We start from the raw sequence: 27,489 nt of genomic DNA on the forward strand, positions 1-27,489 counted from the left end.
TTCAGCCTGCGTTTGCAATGTAAGCGGAAAAAATGTAATTATTTACGACATTCAATTAGAAACCTCAAAAATAACTGTATTTCTCCACTATTTAATGGATGTTATTATACATATAAACCTTCCTCTTCAATCACTCTATTTATACTATGTAGTAATTACGAAATTCAAAAGAATTGTTAAAAAACGTTTGTGTAGTAAAGGTTACTATAACATAAAAAAACTTTCTTAATGATACCACGGATTTGGAATGGACCGACCGTCCTCACGCTATTAAATAATAAGTTTAATTGTACTATATTACTTTGTAAATATATATATTTTTAATGAAAATAAAAAGGCCACTGAGTTTGTTGCGCCCATTCTTCTCAGGTCTGAGGCATTCTATTTGGAATGGGTTAGTAACTTTCAATAAGCGATGTCACATCCTATTTTGAATAAAAATTGAATTTGAATTTGAAAATCTAGTCTAATTTTTAAGCACGAACCATTTGACCAAGTGCGAAGCAAATCTGCTCAAATTGTCGGAGATCAACTGGTCTGTAAACGGCTCGTTTGCTTGGCAGTGCGCAGAGATTATACCAAATAAATTTAACACGGGTAGTACTTCTAACAGCTGTTACTTCCGAAATTCTTCATTTTGGCGTCATCTACAGGGTCTTCTCACTTCCACGTATAACCAAAGTGTGGAATGAGCTTCCTCCGAGTTTCTTGGTGTTTCCAAGTCGATACGGCATAGGTCTCTTCAAAAAAAGATTCTCTTCTCACCGACCGCCGACTGGCAACGGTGAAAATACTCTGATATCCTAAGCGTACTAACTCTTTTGCCTATTGTCTAAGTGAATTTGCTAGACATTGTTATAACCATAATGTTAACACCAGGAACAGACAATAAATGAAAAAAAAGAAGCCCGCTGAGTTTATTGCGCCCGTCCTTCTCAGGTCTGTGGCATACTTTTATGAATGGGTTGTAGTTTTTGACTTTAAGTGATGTCACATCCCATTTTGAATAAAAATATTTGAATTTGAATTTATGGTCTAACTAGTCTGTGGAGATCAATCAGAACCAGGTACATTTATTTGTTCTCCAATCAAAAATAGCTTCAATGAACGCAGTTAATACACAAATAAAATTTGAAAAACAAAATTTTATGAACGATGCGGGATTCGAACCCACGACCTCCGGCGTTCCGTGCCGGTGCTCTAAACCGCTGACCGTTCGAGTACCGCCTCGTTATAAAGGTTGTGGCTTCATCAAATTATGTTTTTCAAATTTTATTTGTGTATTAATCCTAGAAGTGAGGGTTATCACTTTAAAAACATAATAAATTGAACGCAGTTAAGTTAATATTTGATATTAATTTCAACTTATTTCCTCAACGCAATTCTGAGTTAAAGGTCAAAGGACGTACAGATGGACAAAAAAGACGTAACACACGTCATCTATTTTTTCTATAAACCAATTAAGTCTAAAAATAGTATTATAATCGTACAGATATCAAGAAATATAATCAATTTTTTTGTATTTCAGTTTTAACCAAATGTTTGTGATTATAATAAATCTTTTGTTATACAACCTTAAATCCAAGACCTCATTTGAATGAATCGTAAATTTTTTACAGAATTATAATACGACTGGCATTAACGTAACAAAATTTCTTATAGAGGAGATCATTTATAGGCAAGTGCTCCATTGCGATACAACGTGTTCTATTTCTCTGAGAATAATAAATAAAATTTCGTAAATATAATTAGTTTCTATGATGGTGCGTGTCGAAGTGGAACAAGGTATACTGGAAGGTGCTGAATTAGAAACAGTCACTAAGGATGGACGATATTACAGCTTCAAAGGCATACCATATGCGGCACCACCGGTGGGGAAACTAAGATTCATGGTAAATACCAATTAGATTCTTTAACTAAATTAATAATTAACCGACTTCTTTTAAGAATGGTTTTCGTGTTTCCTTTTTTAATATATTTATTTAGTATCACGATGCTTATGTGATTGAAGTCCTTTGCAAAACATTAGATATTTTGTTTTTTTTTTTAAGAAAATAGGTCAAGATGAGCTAGGCGTTCAGCTGATGATAATTGATACGCCCTGCCCATTACAATGCAGTGCCACTCAGGATTCTTGAAAAATCAAAATTTTTTGAGTGGCGCTACAAGTGCGGTCGTCACCTTGAGACATAATATTTTAAGTCTCATTTGCCCAGTAATTTCACTAGTTATGCCTCCATTACTGCTTCACGGCAGAAATAGGCGCCGTTGTGTTACCCATAATGATAAATGATCACCGCTACCGATATTGTCAGCGGAATCTTGTGATTCCGCTTCGATGGTTGGTAAAGCTCTTGTGAGCTTTACCAACCATCGAATTAGCGTGCATATTATGGATTCGAAAGCCGAAAACACATTAGAAATACCAAAACTATTACCATAGACCTGATGGCACATATCTAAATCTTGATGTCAATCAAAGCTTTTTTTTATCTCATTTAAGTACTCATATAATGTAATTAAATAATGCCTATTGTTTTTCATGCACAGTTAAATGTTATAGTAAAATTAAATGAGGCAAAAACTTTATGTAATATCATAACTATTATAGTAATATTGTGATATGATATTTGCCTAGCGTCCTGTGATTTCTCTATTTTCCCCAAAATCAAAGATTTGATGAGAGGTTTCACTTTTACCAATTCCGAAGAGGCAGTGATAGCGTTCAATCAGTTCGTAGAAAATATGCCTTCAGATCTGTGCTCCACCTGATTTGAAAAATGGTTCTATCGCATGAAAAAATTATTTAAAACGTAAAGGAGAGTATTTTGAAAAGCAATAAACATAATATTTTGGTTATAACATGTTGTTTTTTTAAGTTACGCAAAACACGTGTGACCTACGTACATAGTGAATTTTTTTTTGATTCGAACATCAAAAAATACAAAATATACAATAGTTAGTAAAATAATATATACTAGAACAATTAACCTAAAACTATAGACCTTTAAATATATAATATGATAACTTAAATATATTATTTAAAAGAGTCCCTCTAGGCAAGGTTCCGAAGATAGTGGCAGCGTTCCCCCTTTGAATAGCTAGACTAATTCTTTGTCCGAGGAAGAAGCCAGCTCTTCGGTCTCCTGTGATGTCAACAAAACTTTTTGCTATTTCTTTTAAAAGTCTTATAATGCTAGGAACCCGTGGACTAGGAGCCTAGACTCCTCCATTTGCATGCTTTAGCTTTTCCAGCTGCTTCACAAGCCGCACCAGCTGTGTTGTTGGTTCCATGTACATGGGAAGGGGCCAGCTTGTAATTATTATTATCTTTATTACAATTTCATGTTATTTTATACATTTATATATATAAAAAAACAATATTACAAATATAAATATAAAAAATAGAGTCCCGCCGGCGTTGGTTCACGACAATTCCGCCGGTGGTAAGGGCGACAGACTGAGGAACTTCCGCACAATGCGTGCCGATCCCAAAACAGCTGCTTTCTGTAACTGACCCTTAATCTAGTTATTAAGCGAGAGCCTCTTAAGATGATGGTAGAGGCTCTTTGCTATAAGACCGCTTACGGAAACGACTATTCGGACAATTATTGTTGAATCAACATCCCACATGTCTGTTACCTCGTGTGCCAGATCTAGGTATTTCGACAATTTGTCTATCTCAGCTTTCACAAGGTTATCATCACACGGAACGGTGATATCAACAATAAATGCCCGACGCTCTAACCGATCTTTTTTTTTATGGAATAGGAGGACAAACGAGCGTACGGGTCACCTGGTGTTAAGTGATCACCGCCGCCCACACTCTCTTGCAACACCAGAGGAATCACAGGAGCGTTGCCGGCCTTTAAGGAAGGTGTAAGCGCTTTTCTTGAAGGTACCCATGTCGTATCGTCCCGGAAACAGAGCACAAGGAAGCTCATTCCACAGCTTCGTAGTGCGAGGAACAAAGCTCCTTAAAAACCGCACTGTGGAGGACCGCCACACATCCAGTTGGTGGGGATGATATCGTAACTGGTGGCGTGTCGTGCGAAGGTGAAATTCGGCGGCAGGAATCAGGTTGAACAGCTCTTTGGAACACTCCCCGTGATAAAAGCGGTAGAAGACACACAATGAAGCGACGTCTCTACGCAACGCCAAGTGATCCAGCCGTTCACAGAGCGCTAGGTCCCCGACAATTCGAGCTGCTCTACGTTGCACGCGATCAAATGGATCGAGCTGATACTGGGGTGCGCCAGACCAGAGATGACAGCAATACTCCATGTGAGGCCGGACCTGCGCTTTGTAGAGCGCTAGAATGTGGGCCGGCTTGAAGTATTGCCGTGCTCTAATTATGACGCCCAGCTTCTTCGAAGCCAATTTGGCTTTGCCCTCCAGATGGCCACGGAATTGGCAATCGCTCGAGATTTCGAGACTCAGTATTCCGATACTAGGCGAGGCTTTAAGGGAAGTGTTCTCGAAGAGCAGTGATACGGCAAATAGGGTTTTTTTAGTGGTAAACGCGCAAACTTGAGTCTTCTGGGGGTTAAATTGGACAAGGTTCAACTTACCCCATTCCGCGACCTTCTCGAGAGAGGACTCGATAGAAGACACAAGTTTCTCCCGGCACTGCTCGACGTTTTCCCGAGGGGAGACCTGCATGGCCCGTGTATACGGCATCACCAGTGCTGTCGTCTGCATAGCAATGCATGTTGGCGGTGTCCAACATATCATTGATATGCAGAAGAAACAGCGTGGGAGATAGCACACAGCCTTGGGGCATTCCAGCGTTCACGGGGATTCGAGCAATAACCGTCGACAACGACCTGTATGCTGCGCCCAGTGAGGAAGCTGGAGGTCCACTTGCATAAGCTCTCGGAAAGTCCAAATGATGGAAGTTTTGCGAGGAGCGCCTTGTGCCATACACGACGAAAGGCCTTCGCTATATCCAGACCAACTGCCAGGCCTTCCCCCTTGCTTTCAATAGCCGCCGCCCATCTATGTGTAAGGTATACCAGAAGATCGCCAGTCCACTGACCATGGCGATAGCCGTACTGCCGGTCGTTGATCAACTGGTGAACCTCAAGGTATACCAAGAGCTGGCGGTTAATTATGCTCTCTGTGATTTTGGAGAGTAGGGAGGTAATAGCAATAGGCCTGTAGTTTGCCGGATCGGAACTGTCTCCTTTTTTTGGGATCGGATGGACAAGGGCTGACTTCCATGAATCAGGGACTACGCCTTTTGAATAAGAGTGCCGGAATAAACGTGTTTGCACCGGCGTCAACTCAGGGGCACACGTTCTAAGCACGATTGGAGAAATGCCATCCGGCCCGCTCGAATTCCTGACGTCCAACGAAAAAAGAGCTCGCCTAACAGTTAACTGTTTGAACTGTACTTCATGCATAGAGCTCTGACACCGCGGGATGGTCGGCGGTGTTTTTCCGTTGTCGTCAAGAGTCGAGTTGGAGGCAAAAAGAGTGCACAGGAGATCGGCTTTCTCTTTTGCCGTATGGGCCAGGGTGTCATTTCTCATGTGCAACGGTGGCATGGACGGCTGGCTGAAGTTACCAAGAGCAGCTTTCGACAACGACCAGAACTTGCGTGTCCCGGTCGGGTAGCTGGAAAGCTGCTCGCCAATTTTGACGACGTGCTTCGATTTCGCACGGGCGATTTGCCGCATAAAAAATCTGGAGGCACGGTTATATTTACTCTTCAGAACTTTGCAGTTCGAATCCTTTGAGCCCAGCGCCGCAACCCAAGTTCGATACGCCTGTTTTTTGCAGTCAGATGCTGCTTTAACTGACGCATCGAACCAGGGCTGTGATCTGCCACCGATCGGTACTACAGAGCTTGGTATAAAAATATCCATGCCCTGCAGTATCACATCGGCTACTGCAACGGCGCAGGCACTAGGATCATCCGAAGGGAAACAAACCCTGCCCCAAGGGTAGGATGCAAAAAAGGAACGCATCCTATCCCAATCTGCTGACTTGTAGTGCCAAACGCGGCGGGTCGCTGGTGGTCTGCGACGTTGGCTCGGATAGGCACTACACTCCTGACCAGGCAATGGTCGGACGTTCCGAGAGGGGCATCGACAGAGACCTGGTAACCATCGGGATGTGTAGTCAGCAGAAGATCCAATAAGGACGGCATGTGGCTATCCACATCCGGGAGCCGCGTTGGCGACTCAACCAATTGGGACAGACCATACGCCAATGCAAAATTATGCACAGATCACCCTGCGTAGTCTGTAGTACGTGATCCAAGCCATTCGGCATTGTGCCCGTTGAAATCACCCAAGACTACGATTTCAGCGAAGGGGATCTGAGCAAGCACGTCATCAAATGCCGCTTGAACGCAGCCCATGAGGTGATCCGTTTCTGCGTTACCACTTTGGGACCTGTAGACACACGCATAGATGCGGACGCGGTCCTCTAAATCTACGCGGAGCCAGAGAGTAGACAGGTCACTACCCTCAAAATTGCCGAGACGGCGACAGCAGATATCCTCCCTAACGTACACACATACCCCGGCATGAGGCATGAAATTATGCTCAATTTTGTACCCGGGGTACGTTTAATATGACGTATCGCTAGGTCGAGATATCTGCGTCTCCGTAAGGAAACACAAGGCCGGCTGCGCCGTCTCAAGGTGGTGGTGGACGGCGTTTAAGTTGGAGTGAATTTCTCGGATGTTACAAAAGTCCACGTTAAGCGTGGAGCGGGGTGCCGAGGTGTTGCTGCCCTGTTTGTTCTGTGACATACGCGGTACTGTGCCCTCCCCAGAATACGAGGGGCAGCCCGAGCGCGAATGCTCGGAGAGGCATTCTCCGGCTCTACAAGATCCGGTACCCTCCTGGGGTAGTTTCTGATGGGGTAGGATCTGATGACCAACACAATATCAGGCTTATTAGCAATGATAGTTCTGTCCGTGATGATAGATCGGTCCTAGTAGAGCTTGGCACGGCAGTTTTCCAGAACCGGCTCCGGAGTATACTTATAATACGGGACTTCAAAATGCACAAGATTGTATCGAAGAGCAAGTTGCTGATGGATAATCCTGGCTACTTGGTTGTGTCTGTGCAAATACTTGGCAAGACGAGAACAAGCAGAAATAATATGTCTGATAGACTCACCAGGATGATGGCACGCCCGACATTTGTATACTGTGCCATCCTATCTCATATTTCCGGTAGTTATTCGTCTTGATAACTTCATCAGCAATTGCACAGGCAAATCCTTCTGTTTCACCAAATCGTAGCCAGGTCACAAGTTAAATCGTGTCTACATCATGTCCATAGAGGGCCCGGTAAAACCGCCCATGAAGCTCTTTTCCCCTCCATACATTCAAGCGATATTGAGGACTGAGGATCACCGGTTTTCGCTAAATCTATATAAATAAAGAGAGTAAGTCCATAATAATTATTATTATTACATTTATTTATTGTACACCAATACTATTTAATATGACACACTATGTGTGTAATTAATTGAAAAATCTTAATTAAAACTATGGCGATCTTGTACAGGAGAGGTAACCTAGCTCAGCTCAATTCCTCAAGGCCATTGCCTCGGTCTCGAGCCTTAAAATTAATATTACGGTCAAATAGGAGCGTATTAGCCAAGAACTCATAAAAAACCTGCAGCATGCCACGAATGTGCAGTATTTATTGCAGCCAGTGGAGGCCACACCCTAAATTCTTTTTTTTATTTTATTGTTTGTATTTTTAGTAAGTAAATAAAGAAGAAAGTCAATTAAAGTTATGTCTTGTCAAAATGAGTACCTAATTGCCAAAAAAATCAAACTAAAACAAATTAAGATCGGCTTAATTACCAGAAAGAAACTTGTGTCTCGTATCGAGTCCTCTCTTGAGAAGGTCGCGGAGTGGGGTAAATTGAACCTTGTCCACTTTAACCCCCAAAAGACTCAAGTTTGCGCGTTTACCACTAAAAAAACCCCATTTGTCGTATCACCGCTCTTCGACAACACCTCCCTAGAAGCCGCGCCTAGTATCAGAATACTGGGTCTCGAAATCTCGAGCGATTGCCAATTTCGTGGCCATCTGGAGGGCAAAGCCAAATTGGTTTCAAAGAAACTGGGCGTCATTAATAGAGCACGGCAATACTTCAAGCCGGCCCACATTCTAGCGCTGTACAAAGCGCAGGTCCGGCCACGCATGGAGTATTGCTGTCATCTCTGGTCTGGTGCACCGCGTGCAACGCAGAGCAGCTCGAATTGTCGGGGACCCCGTGCTCTGTGAACGGCTGGATCACTTGGCGTTGCGTAGAGATGTCGCTTTATTGTGTGTCTTCTACCGCATTTATCACGGGGAGTGTTCCGAAGAGCTGTTTAACCTGATTCCTGCCGCCGAATACCACATTCGCACGACACGCCACAAGTTAGGATATCATCCCCACCATCTGGATGTGTGGCGGTCCTCCACAGTGCGGTTTACAAGGAGCTTTCTTCCACGTACTACAAAGCTGTGGAATGAACTTCCTTGTGCGTTGTTTCCGGGACGATACGACATGGGTACCTTCAAAAAAAGCGCGGACACGTTCCTTAAAGGCCGGCAACGCTCCTGTGATTCCTCTGGTGTTGCAAGAGATTGTGGGCGGCGGTGATCACTCAACAACAGGTGACCCGTACGCTGGTTTGTCCTCCTATTCCATAAAAATAAATACCAAACACGGTTAAAACTTAGTATCCCGTAGCACGAGGGGGTGTTGGAGGAGGGGGGAATGGGGAGGTGGGTGCCCCCTCACTCCTGATACTATGCACCGTTCCAGAGACAAAATCATTATAACCTAATCTCAAATTATGACATTTTTAAAAGTTGGCTATCGAAGTTGCGTGTATGTTCCTGTGTTCTGCTTTGTCTTCAGCCTTCCGCAGCCATGCTAGTGCTCTGTAACGTTTTATTTACTCGTTTTGTGGTTAGATGTTTTTTTTTCGTTATTTTCTTGAAAACGGTGCATTGCCTTGAAACGAGAGTGGTATCGTGGTATCACTATAATCGTGGACTAAAACTTAATGTTCACGTTAATCTTCAAGTTTTCACTTCTGCCGGAACTCCTGGAGTGCAACCCGTTATTTTTTTTTGTTGCATCAAATCCCTTTTACAACTCCACCTTATGATAATTATAACATATAAATATTATAAAATATAAAATATGCAAACATGTATATGATGAATAATATTAATGTTTGTTTCCCAGTCATAGATGTTCATGTATTTACGTTTCTTTAAGTATGCATATATTCTGTGAACCGTATTAATATTTTCACACAAATATAGAAAAAAAAAATTAGATGTGAAAAAAATTAAATAAAAATTAAATCCCCATGCTTAGAACTGAAACTCTAAATTTTTTTCGTCAAACGTATACCATACGTGTGTCTTCAAAAATGGTATTGATAATCTTAAATAAGAGAATGATAAAAATAAAAAAAAATATATTATCATGCAAACTTCCACGGAAAATTGGTTTGAAAGAGATCTAGTAAGTAGTTTTTATTAAGAATACGTTATAAATGAAAAGAGTTCATTTGAACTGTATGATTTTGAACAAAGAATTTTTGACTTTTCTATTTATATAATTTAATATCATTTTCTTTTTTATATAACTTTTATATCATGTTACTTGCTGCTACGGAACCCTCATGAGCGAGTACGACTCGCACTTGGCCGCTATTCAACAACTGTGACTAAAGTTAGCTGTCTGTTGGGGTTTCGGCATATTTCTGTCATCATATTATCTTAAATTGAAAATAATTTTAAGCTCCGAAGATTCTCCGAGATTATGATCCTCCCAGATTATCTAACTTATTTCTTTTACCACCCCTTTTTAAATCAATTATTTTTTAGCGCCCCCAATTTTTTATACACTCCTAGTACAAGTATTCCTAGTTTCATACCATCATACAGGGAATATATACAAATTAGGGCGTATCTGCACTCATACGTTTTAAATTCGTATCCGTGATTCTTCAAAGAAGCCATCATACAAAAACGTATATACAGATAATATTTTTTCATAGATCCGTAAGATCACAGATGAATGCACAAATACCCTTATTCAAAATTTAAATTATAAAGTAATACAAACGACTTTACAAATCAACTATCACTCGCGTAAATCACGCCAATGCCCCCCATTATTTTCTGGGCCCATTAACGCCCCCCTCTAGGTCTCTAATGATCACAAGAGGCGTTATCGGCCACTTTGAGTAAGACTGACATATAACGACTCTACATTCAGTACTTCGAATTTATTTAATTCCTAATAATTCTCCATTTAATTTTAAACGTGTACAGTTTCCGTGAGCTTAAGTTACACGGTAACCATTAATAAAGTAGAAGGACAAACTATATCCATTGCAGGAGTAATTAAATTTTATGCGCATATTCCTGGAAGTTCGACTCCGTTTTGATGTGCAGAAAAGTGTTATTAGAGATTATAAAAATGCACTAAGCATTAGTTGCGGTTTCACGCACGCAGGTGATTATCAAAGGGCGATAGACCAAGGAACTTCCGCACGACGCACGCTGTTCCTAAAACAGCTATATACCTACTATACCTGACCCATATTGCAGTTATTAAGTGAGAGACTTGAGATAATGGTAGAGGCTCTTTGCTATTAGATCATTTACAGGATTGACTATCGGATCAATTATAGTTAAAACACCACCACATGCCAGAAAATGATAAATCCTTTAACGGCATTCACCAGAAACATACAAATAGACTTAATGAATATATTATGAAATATAAATACAATATCAGATTTTTATCTAGTCACTCAAATTCATTTTGTTATTGATTAGTTTATATTATCATAGAGCTTTACTTATAGATCCATAAATTATACTAATAAGAGTTATGGTCATGATATAGTAATGGTATAGGTACGACGTTGGTCGGACATGGAAAACATGGACAAATAATATTGTTCCTTATTTTAATCTTTTATAATAGCTTCTCTTTACTAATTGTAGATATATATCTTGTAGTAATTAGCCTTAACACATGGTCGGATTGGGTCCGGCCGAATCATCAGACGCGGTCCGGTACATACCGGATCATATTCAATTATTCATCGCACAAAACTATTATTATTACAGTCTGGACCGTACCAAGTACGACGGTGGACGATATTGTGCGAGGCTCCCAAAAACGCCCACCGGACCGTCCCTTGGTCCAGTCGTACCAAATCCGACCATGTGTTAAGGCTAATTACTACAAGATATATATCTACAATTAATAAAGAGAAGCTGTTATAAAAGATTAAAATAAGGAACAATATTCTTTTTTAATTAAAAATCAAAATTGTATAATATCCATGATGGTATTTACCAGCATACATAAAATAATTCACTACCAAAATACTTAATTCATGTTCAAGAAAAAAACGCCATCTCAGAGATAATTATATTCATAACTTGAATTATAATACTGTCTAAGAATTCGAGTTTTAAGATTTATATCAAACATACAGCGATGCTTAAAATAGAATGTACGTTAGTATGTGTATAATATGCTAATGTAGTCCACACATATATAATTATTTGTTGTATCAAGCACAAAGCTTCCTTGAATACCGAAAAAATACACTTAGCAAAATTTTTAGCTATTTAGTGTTGGACGTTTGTTTGAGACTGTTAGTTTCAAAGGAAGGTTTATAAAACTTCATAATATCTAGTTTTGGTCGGAAATAAATGTTAGTCCACAAGTTAGTCTTTGGCGTGTCTCAAAATTTTACTTCTTTTTGTTGTTATCCCCATATATATGGGGAGGTCGTAACACAATGGTGGTATTGATCACTTACGAAAATCCAACGATGATAGAACAATCTATATTTCATTACAGTATTTAATGTATATAATTGATATATAAGTGTGTCAGCTCCGACGTACGACTGGAGTTTACTCCTCAAGAACGATTCTCTTTGAACAGGTATTAAACAAAAACAAATCCAATGGAGTGGGTTACAAACAGACATACAGCAGAAGATAATAAAAGCGTGTTAGTAAAAATATTTATAGATATTAAAAAAGATAACTTCATAGTTAATAGTGATTTTTGTTATGGTCAGGTACCTAATTATAAAAATCTGTGATCAGCGCCATCTATCGAAAACCATTATATTGTATTACTCGATAGATTCAGTGTTCGATTTGGAAATACGAAAGAGTTTGTGATGATATGTTGGACACATCCAACATACATTGCTATGCAGATGACAGCACTGGTGATGCCGTATACACGAGCCATGCAGGTCTCTCTCGGGAAATCATCGTCCAGTGCCGGGAGAAACTTGTGTCTTCTATCGATTCCTCTCTCGAGAAGGTCGCGGAATGGGGTAAATTGAAACTTGTCCAATTTAACCTCCAGAAGACTCAAGTTTGCGCGTTTACCAATAAAAAAAACCCATTTGTCGTATCACCGCTTTTCGAGAACACTTCCCTTCAAGCCTCGCCTAGTATCGGAATACTGGGTCTCGAAGTCTAGAGCGATTGCCAAATCTGGAGGGCAAAGCCAAATTGGCTTCGAAGAAGCTGGGTGTCATCAATAGAGCACGGCAATACTTCAAGGCGTACATACTAGGCGAGGCTTTAAGAGAATAAAGCCTCGCCTAGTATCGGAATACTGGGCGAGACCCAGAAATCTCGAGCGATTGCCAATTCCGTGGCCATCTGGAGGGCAAAGCCAAAATGGCTTCGAAGAAGCTGGTCTCCTTCCCACAAGCACACAGCCGGTCCGAGGTTTGAGTCTCCTTAGGAGACGCCCCGCGACTGTTGTTGCGTAGTCTTTGCGGCCTCCACGGCCCATGTCCTATTTCGCTGTAAAAGCATGGCTAACAGCATAGAGGAGGTTTTAGTCGGTATGGGGTGTCCGCCTACGCGGACACTCGAGTCCGACATATTACGCCCCGTTCCGGGGCGTAAATACGTAAATGTATTTCCATTCTCCTCTCAAAAAAAAAAGAAGCTGAGCGTCATCAATAGAGCACGGCAATACGTCAAGCCGGCCCACATTCTAGCGCTCTACAAAGCGCAGGTCCGGCCACACATGGAGTATTGCTGTCATCTCTGGTCTGGCGCACCCCAGTATCTGCTCGATCAATTTGACCGCATGCAACGTAGAGCAGCTCGAATTGTCGGGGACTCAATAGTCTGTGAACGGCTGGATCACTTGGCGTTGCGTAGAGATGTCGCTTCATTGTGTGTCTTCTACCGCATTTATCACGGGGAGTGTTCCGAAGAGCTGTTCAACCTGATTCCTGCCGCCGACTTCCACCTTAGCACGACACGCCACAAGTAAGGATATCATCCCCACCATCTGGATGTGTGGCGGTCCTCCACAGTGCGGTTTTCAAGGAGCTTTCTCCCTTGTACTACAAAGCTGTGGAATTAGCTTCCTTGTGCGGTGTTTCCGGGACGATACGACATGGGTACCTTCAAAAAAAGCGCGTACACCTTCCTTAAAGGCCGGCAACGCTCTTGTGATTCCTCTGGTGTTGCAAGAGAATGTGGGCGGCGGTGATCACTTAACACTAACGTCCATTAGCCACAACACTTCTTATTGCATAATAAAATAATTTCCAAAAGTAACGCTAGGTGGCCGACAGGAAAATACAATGCTAATTGTTGCCTATTTGTAAGTCGACCAAGTCTTTTTTTTATTTAAATGAGAAAAACTTTACTATTTTCTCTTTGATGAGTAGGTTTTACCCTCCAAACTCCATATTTTTCTCATACCGGGTGCCTTATATGAAAATCGATTCTTAAGGAGTAAACTCCAATAATAAAGTTACAATTATATGTAAAATTATACTTTTAGGAACCTCAACCACCATTGCCCTGGGATGGCGTCAGATTAGCCACAGAACATGGTCCGAAATGCCCTCAGAGAGATTTAATTGAAGACATAATAGAAACTGGTAATGAAGACTGCCTGTACCTGAATGTTTACACTCCAGATCTCACTCCCAAAAAACCCCTGCCTGTGATGTTTTTTATCCATGGAGGGGCATTCAAGTGGGGAACGGGTAACGCCGAATTGTATGGACCAGATTTTTTAATCAACCATGAAGTAATTATTGTTACGTGTAATTATCGATTGGAAGCTTTTGGGTTCCTGTGCTTGAATACTAAGGAAGTTCCAGGCAATGCTGGGATGAAAGACCAAGTTGCAGCTTTAAAATGGGTTAAGAACAATATAGCAAAGTTTGGAGGGGACTGTGATAACATCACACTGTTTGGTGAAAGTGCCGGATCAGCAGCAACGTCGTTACATCTTATATCACCATTATCAAAAGGACTTTTCAAGAGAATAATTGCAATGAGTGGTGTGTTGTTTGGTGACTGGTTATATCCATTCGAATCTACAAGAAGAGCCTTTTTACTTGGACGACAATTGGGATGTGAGACTAAAAATCCTGAAGAACTACTTGAGTTTTTGCAAAGCGTACCAGCTGAAAAATTTATTGATGTTAGTCCTCACATATTACAATGCGAAGACGGTGCTGACAATGTAATGAAAATGTACTCTTTTACGCCGGTTGTAGAAAAAGATTTTGGCCAAAACGCTTTTTTACTTGAAGATCCGGCTACTCTATTGCGCAAAAGAAATAGTGTTGACAATGATATAATGCTTGGTTACACGAGTGAAGAATGTTTAATTTTCGCACGTGCGTTCAAAGAATACATATTAAGATACAATAAAAATCCAGAACTTTTTGTGCCACTAAGGATCTTATATCACGCACCACAGGCTAAGATTTTGGAAGCCTCGGATGCAATTATAGATCGTTATTTCGCAGGAACACCCACGAATTCCATTGAATACATGAAAAAATATATGAAATATTGTTCAGATACAACATTTATCTATCCTATTCACTATTTCATACGGCTCATAAGTAAAGCAAGTAAAAGCAAAATATTTCTTTACAAATTTAGTGCAGTGACGGAGAGAAATATCTTTGCACACCGAGGTGCGCAATATGTGCCCGGTGCTAAAGGGTTCGCGCATATGGATGACTTAATGTATATCTTTTACGCAAGTAAATACAACTTACCTATCGACAAAAATAGCAAAGGTTACAAAATGATACAACAAATATGCCGGCTGTTAACGAATTTTGCGAAATATGGGTAATTTTTTTTTCTTACTATAATTTAGTTCATGTTGTCGATATGTGGTTTCATTGATACTTAAACTAATTGAACCTTGTATTGTCAATGAATAGATTTTTTGTAATCTAGGTGATTTTAAATTACCAAGTGCCAAGGAACTTTGTAGCACGTACTCGTACGTGCCAAAAACCAGACTGTGGAACGACTTTCCTTATAAAGAGAAGATAAAATATTAAAAAGTGATAAATCAAAAAAGATCTTAAAAGAGTAAGAAGTGCAGTAGATGTATCAATTCGCAGACACTGTAAATAAGTAAAGGTATTAGGAGCAATTATAGATTTACAAACAATTCTCGTGTAATGGTGTTAAACTTTGAACTCCTCCGAAACGGCTTGACCGATTCTCATGAAATTTTGAGTGCATATTGGGTAGGTCTGAGAATCGGACAACATTTATTTATCATCCGCCTAAATGTTAAGGGTGGTCCACACGATTTTTTTTTAATTATTTTTACATTTTTTTTTAAATTTGTTTGATTATGAGTCAGCATTAAAAATACATGCAACTTCAAATTTTCACCCATCTACGATCAACAGTTACTTTTGTATCGCGATTTTAATATCGGCAATACAACGTTTGCTGGGTCAGCTAGTTATCAATATAAAAGCAGGCACCACACACAAGCAGCGACCGTACACGAGCCTCACACGTGGTACAGCTATCTATTACCTCCAGATTTTAAAAGCGCGTACACCTTCCCTAAAGGCAGACAACGCTTTTGCAATTCCTCTGGTGCAGCAAGAGAGAGTAAGGGAGGGGAGGATTACTTAGGATCAGGTGACCCGAACTTTCGCTTCTCCTCCTTTTCCATAAATAGAGATATGAGTCGAATTTTTTGGTCCTATTGGTTACATTTTAGAAGTGAAAAAAATATTTACTGGCGACTTGTATAAATCCTGTTAATGGAAATAATAGTATTGAATAAAAATACATTTTAGTAACCTTATTTTATTTTATTTAAAAAGAAATACGAAGCTTGCAACGCGAAAAAGTTTATTTAATCAAGTTTTCCCCTTTTTAATTTAATTTAAAAAGTTATATAATATTTAATACATCCTTGTTTTCACTATTTCTTTTATTCATTGTTTCAAATAGCCTTTTCATTTGTCATTGGTGTGCAATATCTGTCTCTCCCTTCTCGAACCTACGCTAGGGCTACGTCCCAACGAGTCAACGCGAGAGTTGAACAAACTTAGTTGGTAGAGCGCTGGGACGTAACCCGAGAAGGACGGATTCGAGTCCCACATCGTTCAAAAATTTTGGCATACTTTAATTTGTTATACCATTTGCGCTGTTAAAAATGAGCAAATCCTTCTCTACACACTCTGCCATTGTGGTAAAAAAGGGCCATTTAAATGACGTGCCTAAAATGTGGCGTGGCGTATCTATTACAATTGAAGTGTATCTTTAACTCGAGATAATTATGGTTGTGTCTTCCTTCCATCTCGAATTGATTAATTAAAACAATACAAAATTTAAAAAAATATATTATATTTTATTAATTTTCAGGAACCCGACTCCAGATTCGTCTTTCAATGTCAAATGGCCTGAGTACAAAAGCACCAGCAAAGGCTATTTGGACATAGATGAAACCTTAAAACCTGGAGTAGATTTGGATGTGGAAATGGTGAAGTTTTGGGACAGCATTTATAAAATTTCTGGAGTGGATTTGTAATAGTTTTTAATGGATACGAGTTACAAGAACCCAAATTATTAGGATTATCAGACTTAGGCTGTTCTTTTTAGATAGTCATATCGTCCGTATAAATATTAGGTATAAGTTCTTTCGGCCTTACAAATAAGCTTGGTACTTGAGAATAAACAAAGAATATGCAAGATGTTTTCAAATAAACATATTGCTTATGATTGGTTTATTCGGACGTAAAACGTTTCCCGCGTTTATTTTCAAGGCTGCCTGACATTCGGAAAACTTTAGAATTATCATTGTATTCACAGTGTTGTCAGCGATATAGTCAAGTTGCATATTCTTGGTTTATTCTTAGGTATAATTTTAATAATAATATTAACACAATTCTACACAAATTATATTGCCCCAAACAAGTCATAGCTGTACTATGGGTACAAGACAACGATATATTTAATACAATATACATACTTAAACATACATTTATACATATAAACATCCATGACTCGGAAAAAAACATCCATATTCATCATATAAATGTCGCACCTAGCGGGATTCGAACCCAAAACGTCTAGCTTAGTAGGAAGGATCACTAACCACTGGGCTATATGGTCTTATACTTAACTTTATACCTTTTATATATTGATAATATAATAATGATCCGAATATAATATATATATATATATATAGAAACATTGTAGATACCAATTATGTAACCTATGTTGTGAGTTAAAAATAAAATAAATTATTACTTTAGACGGTTATTTGGTTTTATTTGCATGATAACTTATTTCCAAGATTATAATTTGATTTGCATCAGGAAATTTCGTGCACTGATTACATTGGACTTGTATATGAGATTAAATCAATGACGTTCTATACATCTTATATATAATATTCTCGTGTCCCGGTGTTTACCAAACTCCTGGAGCAATTTGCATGACATTTTGTGTGCATATCGGGCAGGTCCCATCAACAAGAATCACCGAACATCTTGTTTTCAATAAGGGATAAGGTATTTAAAATAACCCCTTAATTTTTCTTTACTATTTTTTATTATGATTCAGCACTGAAAAATACACACTAGTGCAAATTTTCAACATTCTACGATCGAAACCTATTTTTGTATCGCGATTTTTGTATTATTCTGGGCCGTCCACAGATCCGCAAAAGGGTTGCAAAATTTTATGTACGATATATTGGGTAGGTCTGAGAACCGGTCGTCATCTATTTTTTATACCCCAAAAATTTTAAGTATTGATTTTTTTTTACTACATACAACATTTGCTGGGTCAGCTAGTAATATATACAAATCAAGTCATAACAATATGGCACATGCCACAAATGACACCATAACAAGCTTCGACAGCCATATCTATACATTTCTGAGTTTACTTCAGTTGTTTAAAATATCAGCAATGTTAGTTTTTTTTTGACAATCATTGCTGATATTGATTTTCATTATTATAACACTACAAATAAGGGATTCCTTGTATGCAATTAGTAGGCTTCATAAGATACATAATAGCTTTTAGGGTAAATGTATACACTTTTATAATAAAGTCCCAGCCACTGTTCAGGCATTATCTATAAATAAATTTAAATGTTTTATTAAAAATGGCTCCATCGTAAATCCTTATATATCTAAGTGATCCGACAGCATGGGGCTAGATTATGATTATTTTATAGCAATAGAAATGACAATACAATATTGTATATTTGATTAAAAAGAGCGCAAAAAAAATTCTGGGAGAGTTTCTTGCGCCCACTTCTTCTCTCTCAGAGCGCCATTTGTCCCAAACGGTAGTAGTGTTTAGTATATTAGAAATTACATCAAAAAGAATTCGAAAGGAATCAATTTTTAAAAAAATTAAATGCCTTCTATGCCTTTAATACATCTTTTCCAGGGTATTTTTTGGCATATGTAGTGTAAGCGGACATGAACATATCATTGTATGACAGCCTTTATCAAATTATAAATGTGGCTAAATTGGACTTTTGTGTGTGTCAATTTGACGAATTATATTGACTATCGAAAGATATTTAAATTCTTTCAATATTACAAAATTTTCAAATTTTGAAACAAAACTTCTTTAGGCGCGACGTTACGAGTACCCCCACTCAGATTTTTTTTCTGACGGAAGTAACGCTCAGTACAAAAGTCAATTGAAAGTTTTTTTAAGCCGTTGTAATGTAATGGTTTTAAAACTATATCTCAAATTGCTCAGTAATATTTTTTTTAATCTCCAAGTGTTTTTATTACTACCATTGCAATAAATAATATATTAGTTTTCAGAAATTTTCTGACATTCGTTAATTTGTTCTCGGTTTTTGTTTTTCGTTTCCATTATTAGGATAGGCAAAGGGTTCGAGCCCATACAGCCATATTGGTTAATATTCAATAACAACATCATATTGATATGTGCTAATAATAATATAACCTTCAATTTATTAATATCAATTATTTTATTTAGTCAGTGAAAATTTTTTAAATGGTATTAATGAATTATAAATATAAAATGAAAATAATAATCAGTCAAATAAAATGGCGGAATCTCAGGAACATTTTACTCTTTCGTCAATTAATAAGCTTAAAAGAGAAAATCAAAAACCTGATAATGACTTGACCTGTAAAAAGTTAAAGTGTTTATTTTCTGAAGAATGATAATATCAAAATATAACATAATATCATTCTTTGTAAAATATTTAAAATCTCACTTGACAAAATAATATTGATTAATATAAAGGCATTCTTTTATTTTAGGTAGAGAAAATGCCAACTTTGCTCAAAAGATGAGTTATATCGTCAACGTTTCCGAGAAAAAAAAAATAGCAAAAATCTAACAATACTCCTAGCTCTTCAGTGATACGTGAGTGCTTACTTGGTAACACGGCTTTACTTAATGTAATATATTAATGTATCTGTTAATTATTCCTAAAGTTAATTACTATTAATTTTTACTTCGATCGCGCGTAAAGATTACACGCACACACTTTTTCATTTTTGTGCATTAATCCTAGAAGTGATGGTTATCACTTTATTAACGTCAAATTGTTTAGATTTGAAAGAGCGACATCTCAAGTCAATTTCCTAACATGCAAATATTGGGGTTGAGCAGGTTATCAACTGAAAAGTAGATCCTGTAGATGAAGCCACAGCCTGAGAGTTGAACAAAGCATACAAGATTTTATGACGATATGTCACTCGAACGGTTAGCTCAGTTGGGAGAGCACTCGCACTTAAATCCTTTAGTGGTGATACATAAATCAGTCTCGAGGAAATTATTCAACTCGACACTCGACTTGTTTGGTTTGTAAAATTCTTCACATGTTTCTCTTGCTACCAACTGACACAATTATGTACGGAAAGCCTAAAAAAGATTATCTTTTACACATTTGCGGTGTTAATAAGTATCAATTATCACTAGGTAACGATGCGTCTGTGTTACCGTGCCAACAGCACTAGTTTATAATTATTCACGTTCTTATAAGCCATTCACATTCACCGGCAATGAATTTTTGTACACAAGATACAATATTGCTAATCATTCTTTACTGGGTTTTAAAAAAAAAGAACGACTCTATCGGCAATGACTTTCCGTGCACAAAAAACAATATTCCTAATTATTGTTAACTGGGCGTTTATAAAAAGAGCGTCTCTATACTTTTCATTTCTGACTGTGTGCTTGTCGCGTTCTTTCATCTGTCTCATTGTGACAAGCGGGAGAGAAAGGGACGACGATACAGTTTGTCAATAATTATGCCATATTTAATGAGAAAATATTCGTCTTATTAAATTACTGTGCTTTTTGCCAACCCAACTTTTATTAATAAAATAAACTTATCGGTAATACCACACGTAGGTCACATTAAGGCAATGTTAGGAGCACGCTCTTGTCTGGCAACGTTAGTAAAACAGAAGAATCCTAAGGCAACAACAACGCATTGTATCATCCACCGTCAGGCGTTAGCTTTGAGGACCCCTCCTGGATGCAATAAGAATACAATGCAAATGCAATGCAATTTTAAAATTCTACTTTTTGATTAAAGTTTTTTTCGGATTGATTCAGTTTATTTTTATTGTACATCGTGGTCCCTGCTAACAATACAAAACTCTTAATGGTCCATTGCCAAGAAATGGTTGGGCACCCCTGCCAAGTCTAGTCTAGACTAGACCATAGACTTAACAATAAATGGAATGCATCTCTTGACCACTGGTATTGCCGATGCCCATAAGTGGTGCTTTTATAATTTCCATCAGGAATGCCCGTTGACCGGTTTTTAACTCTCTAAAATTTGCTAAATCACTCAAAACAGTATGGAAGGAAGCAAACTATACCCTATTATAAATGTGAATGTATGTTTGTTATGCTTTGAGGCCTAAAATAGACTAGAGCTTGGAAGACAATAGCTTACCTTTTATTGCGAAATAATAAATGGAGGGGTTGAGAATGGGATGGAAGTTCGTCATTACCGAAGATGAAACCATAAAATTACATATTATATTAAAAACCATTTAGTTACTTGATAAGAAATAAATAAATATTTAGTCAAGCGTTTTACAAATTCTTCCTAAATAGGCAAATGCAAAGTATCTTTGAAAAGTTTAAAATGCTGCCCAATGTAACTTTCCACGCGGACGAAGTCGCGGGTAAAAGCTAGTATACTAGGAATAGTAGATGTAATATAATAACGAGTATTTCCTTTTCAAGATTTGTCTGAGAAATTTGAAGTCGAAACATTGTAAGAAAATAGTAGCTTCTTTGAACACCGAAGGAGAACAGTATATCTAGACGTCCACGGTAACGTATTTCACAACAATTAATTTAAAACAGACTCATTTCATTTAAACGTAATACATAATATTAATTAACTGTAGTAAAAACTTTACAAAGCTTACACTACTAGCAGCATTTCCGCATTGGTTGGCTAGTATTTGAGCGGCAAAAACCGTGCGGCCTTATAATAATTAATCCTACACAAATCATGCCAAGGTACGGATAAAAACATAATAATACATGAGTAAGAAGAAGCATGTGAGCAACTAAATAAGAATGACCGAATATTACTCCACTTGTGGAGATTTGGTTTTATCTTCAATCCGTGCAATTCTGTCTATTACAAATGCAAATAATGCAATACTTTAATTAAGAATATGAAATTTATATTTAAGTATTATCGTTAGGTCATTGCAAGATTTGGTGGGTAGATTTAAATTTATCCTTCTGACTACCCTCATATTTGTTGCGACGTAATGGTGACCGAAGCCCCGCGTGTTTCGGTTGGCCGGGCCCCACCCATAGTAGGCTATACGGTAGACTGTGATTCGAGCAGTTGTCAACCAGACGTTCTGGATATCTCTTATTATTAGGGGATTAAAATGCACTTAAATCCTATCTAAAATGCCCGCTGCTTGCCCTAGCGCGCCTGTCCTGTGATAGGAACTCAGTTGTTTCCTGTCCAACCTTATTCATTGTTTGGTACACTAACGTTGAGTTTGGCCTAGGAGCAGCTTAGCTTGCCGATGGCCTGGTAGCGAGGACCAGTAATTGGCTGCCTCAAGCATGTCGTGATTCCTTAGGACATTGCGGATAAGGGATTCTCCAGCTCCACAAAAGGGCTCAGAGGCTATGAAGGGAAATGAGGCTCCATCCTTAGGTAGCCGGTGAGCTTTCTCATTACCTACTAAACCTTTGTGCCCCGGTAAGTAATTAATCTTACTAAACTAAGCCTCGTGTTACTCTTGTCCGTGACGAGTCACCTCCGACGAAAGTAAAGCAGAGCAATAAAGTGGGGGTGAAAAATTCTATTTTTACCAGTGCCTAGCATTGTACAACAGGTTCTCATTCGAATCACCAATGTTTTACTATTAACTATCAATACAGTTCATTCATTGAAAAAAAATATTAAATTTTTTAAAACCTCTTTGTTTTTTGTTAGCAAAAATGCTTCAGGTAGTTTTTGTTTCAATTTTCGATTTCAATCAAGGGTCAAGCACTTTAAATGTTGATCTGACTTGGAATTTTTTAACTTTGTTTTGTTTCTAGCACAATGGAAAATACTATCAATTGTTTTATTTTATTGATATTTGAGCAGGACGTACAATGCAGTTCCGCTTAGGATTCTTGAAAAGCCCCTAAAATTCTGAGTGGCACTTGAATTGCGCTCATCAATTTGAGATATAAAATGTTAAGTCTCATTTGCCCAGTAATTCCACTAGATGACGGCACCCTTCAGACTGTAACACAATAATGTATACACATTACTGCTTCCTGGCAGAAATAGGCGCCGTTGTGATACCCATATAATCTAGCCAGCATCCTGTGCAAGGGAGCTTCCCACTGGTAAAATGACAAGACATAGGTACTTTGAGCGATATGCCAAAATCAGTTAAGAATCTGCAGAACAAGCAGTGACAAGAGTAGACATGGCCCTACCATACATCATAATTATTCCCGAATTTAAAAATTCTATATTACGTAGGTAACACTGAAAATGTTTAGAACTGTCCAGCTAGAAACATTGCTAATGAAAACGTATACAGCCTCCGCGCAAATTTTGTCACTTCAACAATATGGATATAGTATCTGAGGTTCTTACAGACTTCCATCCAAGATGGCCGCTGCGCAAATTTATGATTTAAACAATATGGATATCGTATCCGAGGTTCTCGAGTGTGCACAGAACGAATTCGGGATCATTTCTGAAGTAAAAGTTTTTGCGCGCATGTGGGTTAATTTTTTGCGGATGAAACGCAATAAAGTTTCACGATAGTGTAGAACGTTTCTACGTTTTCATTTTTCATAAACATTTTGTTTAGAGAACAGATTAGGATAATTAATATAAACGAATTATATGTTTTATATATTTATTTATTTTTCGAAAGAAGTTTCACTTCTGAAATATACATTATACGCACGCCATTTTTTTGTATATAATCTATATATATAAAAAAAAATGCTGTTCGTTAGTCTCGCTAAATCTCAAGAACGGCTGGACCGATTTGACTACTTTTGGTCTTGAATTATTTGCGGAAGTCCAGGGAAGGTTTAAAAGGTGAATAAATATGAAAGTGTTCGGTATTAAATAAAAACAACAATTTTGTTTTTCCGTTGATGTGTCCCCCGTCGTCCTATATTTGTTTTGTATGGACATATTTTCTATGAGAGAATTTATTGACGCACGGTTTGACAGTTCTGCCGTAAAACAATTTCATTGTAACAACAGGGAGCATATTTTACGAAATAATTCTTGATGTTATGATATATTATTGACAAATTCATAAGAAACATTATTTTATTTATTATATACAGAACAACGTCTGTCGGGTCAACTAGTCGCTTATAAAATGCTCACAGAATACCTTTATTTATTATCGGTGTGCGTGGATGATGCAGCTACTGTACTCAATAACTTTTGTTTTGCATTAATTTACACTTACTTTTTTGACTTACTCGTGTAAGGCATCGATTATTTGACGTATGAGCATGTTTGTTGCATGTTTGTTGCATGTTTGTTGCATGTTTGTTGCATCACTTTATATATTACAATGTAATTGAAATGATTTGTTAAATGATGAAAATGTAAATCTTGATTTAAAAGAGTGGCAATGACTTTCTTGCTACTTCTTATCATTAGCTCAAACCTTAACAAAGTAGCAGTAGATTCAATAAGAAAAATAAATGTTTTTTTGACATTCATAAGCGTCATTTTCGGTGACCTACATGAATAAAGTGATTTTGATTTGATTTGATCTTATCATGAACTAAAACATATTACGTAATTGATAGAGAACTGTTGATACGGTCAGTGGGATATTAGATCTATGGTTGATAGAGCTTGATGGCAAACCTTGCTAATTATATTGACGCATTTGGTGTTTGGATTTTTGTTACTCTATCACAGCCCGCTCAAGCTTGAACTGCTGGCGATCTACCTCAAAATTGTTAGACTACGATCGATCGGCTCTGAGAGGCTTCAAGTATGTGTGATGAAGGATTGTCGTCGAGGTAGAGTGTCACGATGACATAGATATTAGTTTTGCGCAAAATATGCATTTTTTTAGTCAAGGTAAGTGTAGTGTGCTCTTAAATGTCAATGAAAAAACTCATAATTATTATTCGAAATTGCGAGTTTATTGGTTCTTACAAAACAAACGCGTTCTAAAGTTCTAAGCTTAACTAAAGAGCGACTTTGGATGTTGAATCTGCATGACACTGCATGTCCTGAGCATACTTTTCATAAGATGGTACGTAATTACCGATTTTAGTTTATTATACCGGATTATTTTCTCGAGATCGACTCAAAAAGCACCCGCGATCGACCATTCGATCCCGATCGACCGTTTGAGCACCCCTGCTCTATCACTCCAGAATGGATGGGTTTTAATGAAATTTGGCACAGAAATAACCTGGAATAGTATTTAGGCTAATTGGGATCATAGAAAAATGTACAGTTTCCAAGGGATAGATTTGTTTGTGTTTTTGACCGAGCAAGGGCGAATATGATTTTTAGTCAACACCTGAAAATTTCTGCCACCGAAGTTTATTAGGATGTGGATTTCACAATGTGCTTTTTAAGGAACTTTTTACGGCATTCACTTACCCTCCCTACCCCCCAACTCCCTATTAGAAATATGCATTATTATATCATTGTTTTATTTCATAAAATTTAAAATCCATTTTGTCTTACTCCAAAAATAAACAGGACCAACGCTTGAAGTCTATTATAACTAATATATTCATCCTGCTTATATTTTAATTATATTCTATGGTTGCTCTAACCTATTTTATAAAAATCTCATTGAAAATAATCTTTCTCTTTACACTCAATAAACTAATTAATTAATTGGTAAATAGACTGCGTTAGTAATTGTTATCATAGGCTATCGAAGGTCAGAACTATTATTTAACGGCCGTTTTCAATAACGTATCTCTAGTTACGGATACATTGATATCACCGTTTAATGACAAGATCTTATCTATCCAATATAGTTATAGTCCAATGATTTAAGTCGATAGATTATTGAAATGTAAGTAAGCGTAAAAGGAAAGATTTGTATACCTCTAGTAAGTAAAACTAAGGATAGTTAGGTTATTATATATAGTTATCCCAGAAAATGTTCAAAACAAAAGTATTACGTTATTCAAAAGAATTGCTAAAAAACGTTTGTGTGGTAAAGGTTACTATAACATAAATGACTTTCTTAATGATGCCACGGATTGGGAATGGAGTGACCGCCCTCAGGCTATTAAATAATTAGTTTAATTGTACAATATTACTTTGTAAACATATTTATTCGATGAAAAAAAAGGCCCGCTTGGTTTGAGAATGATTGGTAGTTTTAGACTTTCAATAAGTGATGTCACATCCTATTTTGAATAAAAATATTTGAATTTGAATTTGAATTGAAAACGGCCGTAAATAAGAAATGTTAAGAGTGTGAACAATATATAATACTAGCTTGTACCTTTGTACCAAAATCAATGATCATATTCAATTTTAGAGTTAGGTGTGAAAGCGTAACATTGTTTGGACCAAGGCCAAAAGTTTTATGACAAATAAATCTTCTTATCACGTGCCTAAATACAAAGTATGTACCATCTTCGATAGTGACAAATTTCCATACAAATTTTCATCCCCTATACTCATCCATTTATTTTTTCGCAATAAAAGGTAACCTATAACCTTTTCTATACTCTATTCTATATCTGTACTTAATTTCATCAAAATCGATTCTATGCTTTAGGCGTGAAAGCGTAACAAACAAACTTACATCCACATTTATAATATTAGTAAGGGTAACAATACATATGGGCTGTGGTGATTTCGAACCATACCAAAGAATATATAATATACAAGTACCATACTATCAAGTTTGACGAACCACATAGCCCAGTAGTTAGTGACCCTGCCTATTGAGCTTGAGGTCCCGGGTTCGAATCCCGGTAGGCGCAAACATTTATATAATTAATATGAATGTTTGTTTCCGAGTCATGGATGTTTATATATATTTACGTATTCTTAAATGTTTTACGAGTTTCCGGATCCAATCAAATTATAAGAAAATTTAAATACCGTAAGACAAAAATATGTTCTAGTTCAGTTTAATAGATTTGACACCACGAAGCGAGTGACGTACAACGATTGATGACAATAATTAATAAATAAAAATAGTTTAAAAACTATAAGCACGGTTTAAAAAAATTATACTTAAATGAATATCAATTATTCCTTATTGACGATAGATGAAAAAATTACGTAAATTAACAAAAATCTTATTTTGCAAAATGAAAAATGGAATAATTTTATCAAATTAATGTATTGTCATCGGTTCTCGATGAACCTACGAAGTTTGAACGAAATCTAGCCGTTTAAAGTGGGTCAAAATCACGCCCAAATGAGTCGGTTACAAACAAACATACATACAGGTGAAGCTAATAAAAATCGTGTAAGATTACCTTTACGTTAGAGTTTTGAGTAGAGTTAATCAGACCGAATATTTGTGTTTTTTGTTTTTTTGACAATTTATCATTGAATTATTGACATAGTCCGTAGCGTAGTTTTTGATAAGAAATGTATATAAGATTCAAATTCAAATTAAAAAATAATACTTGAAAGTTTTTCGCCTGAATCTAGCAT

The 27,489-nt window shown here is 37.4% G+C and overlaps 2 protein-coding genes across 2 annotated transcripts in view; one reads left to right on the top strand and one right to left on the bottom strand.

Annotated features, from left to right (window-relative positions):
* Positions 1-27,489, bottom strand: part of LOC126974412 (uncharacterized) — a 375,370-nt gene that overhangs the window by 263,259 nt on the left and 84,622 nt on the right. The window lies entirely within an intron of this gene.
* Positions 1,686-17,610, top strand: LOC126974434 (juvenile hormone esterase-like). Its single transcript, XM_050821925.1, has 3 exons — positions 1,686-1,892; positions 13,846-15,161; positions 16,713-17,610. The coding sequence occupies exons 1-3, from the start codon at positions 1,758-1,760 to the stop codon at positions 16,876-16,878; spliced, it is 1,617 nt and encodes a 538-aa protein (XP_050677882.1). The 5' UTR covers positions 1,686-1,757; the 3' UTR covers positions 16,879-17,610.

The sequence above is a fragment of the Leptidea sinapis genome, chromosome 32, assembly GCF_905404315.1.
Source record: "Leptidea sinapis chromosome 32, ilLepSina1.1, whole genome shotgun sequence".
Taxonomy (NCBI): domain Eukaryota; kingdom Metazoa; phylum Arthropoda; class Insecta; order Lepidoptera; family Pieridae; genus Leptidea; species Leptidea sinapis.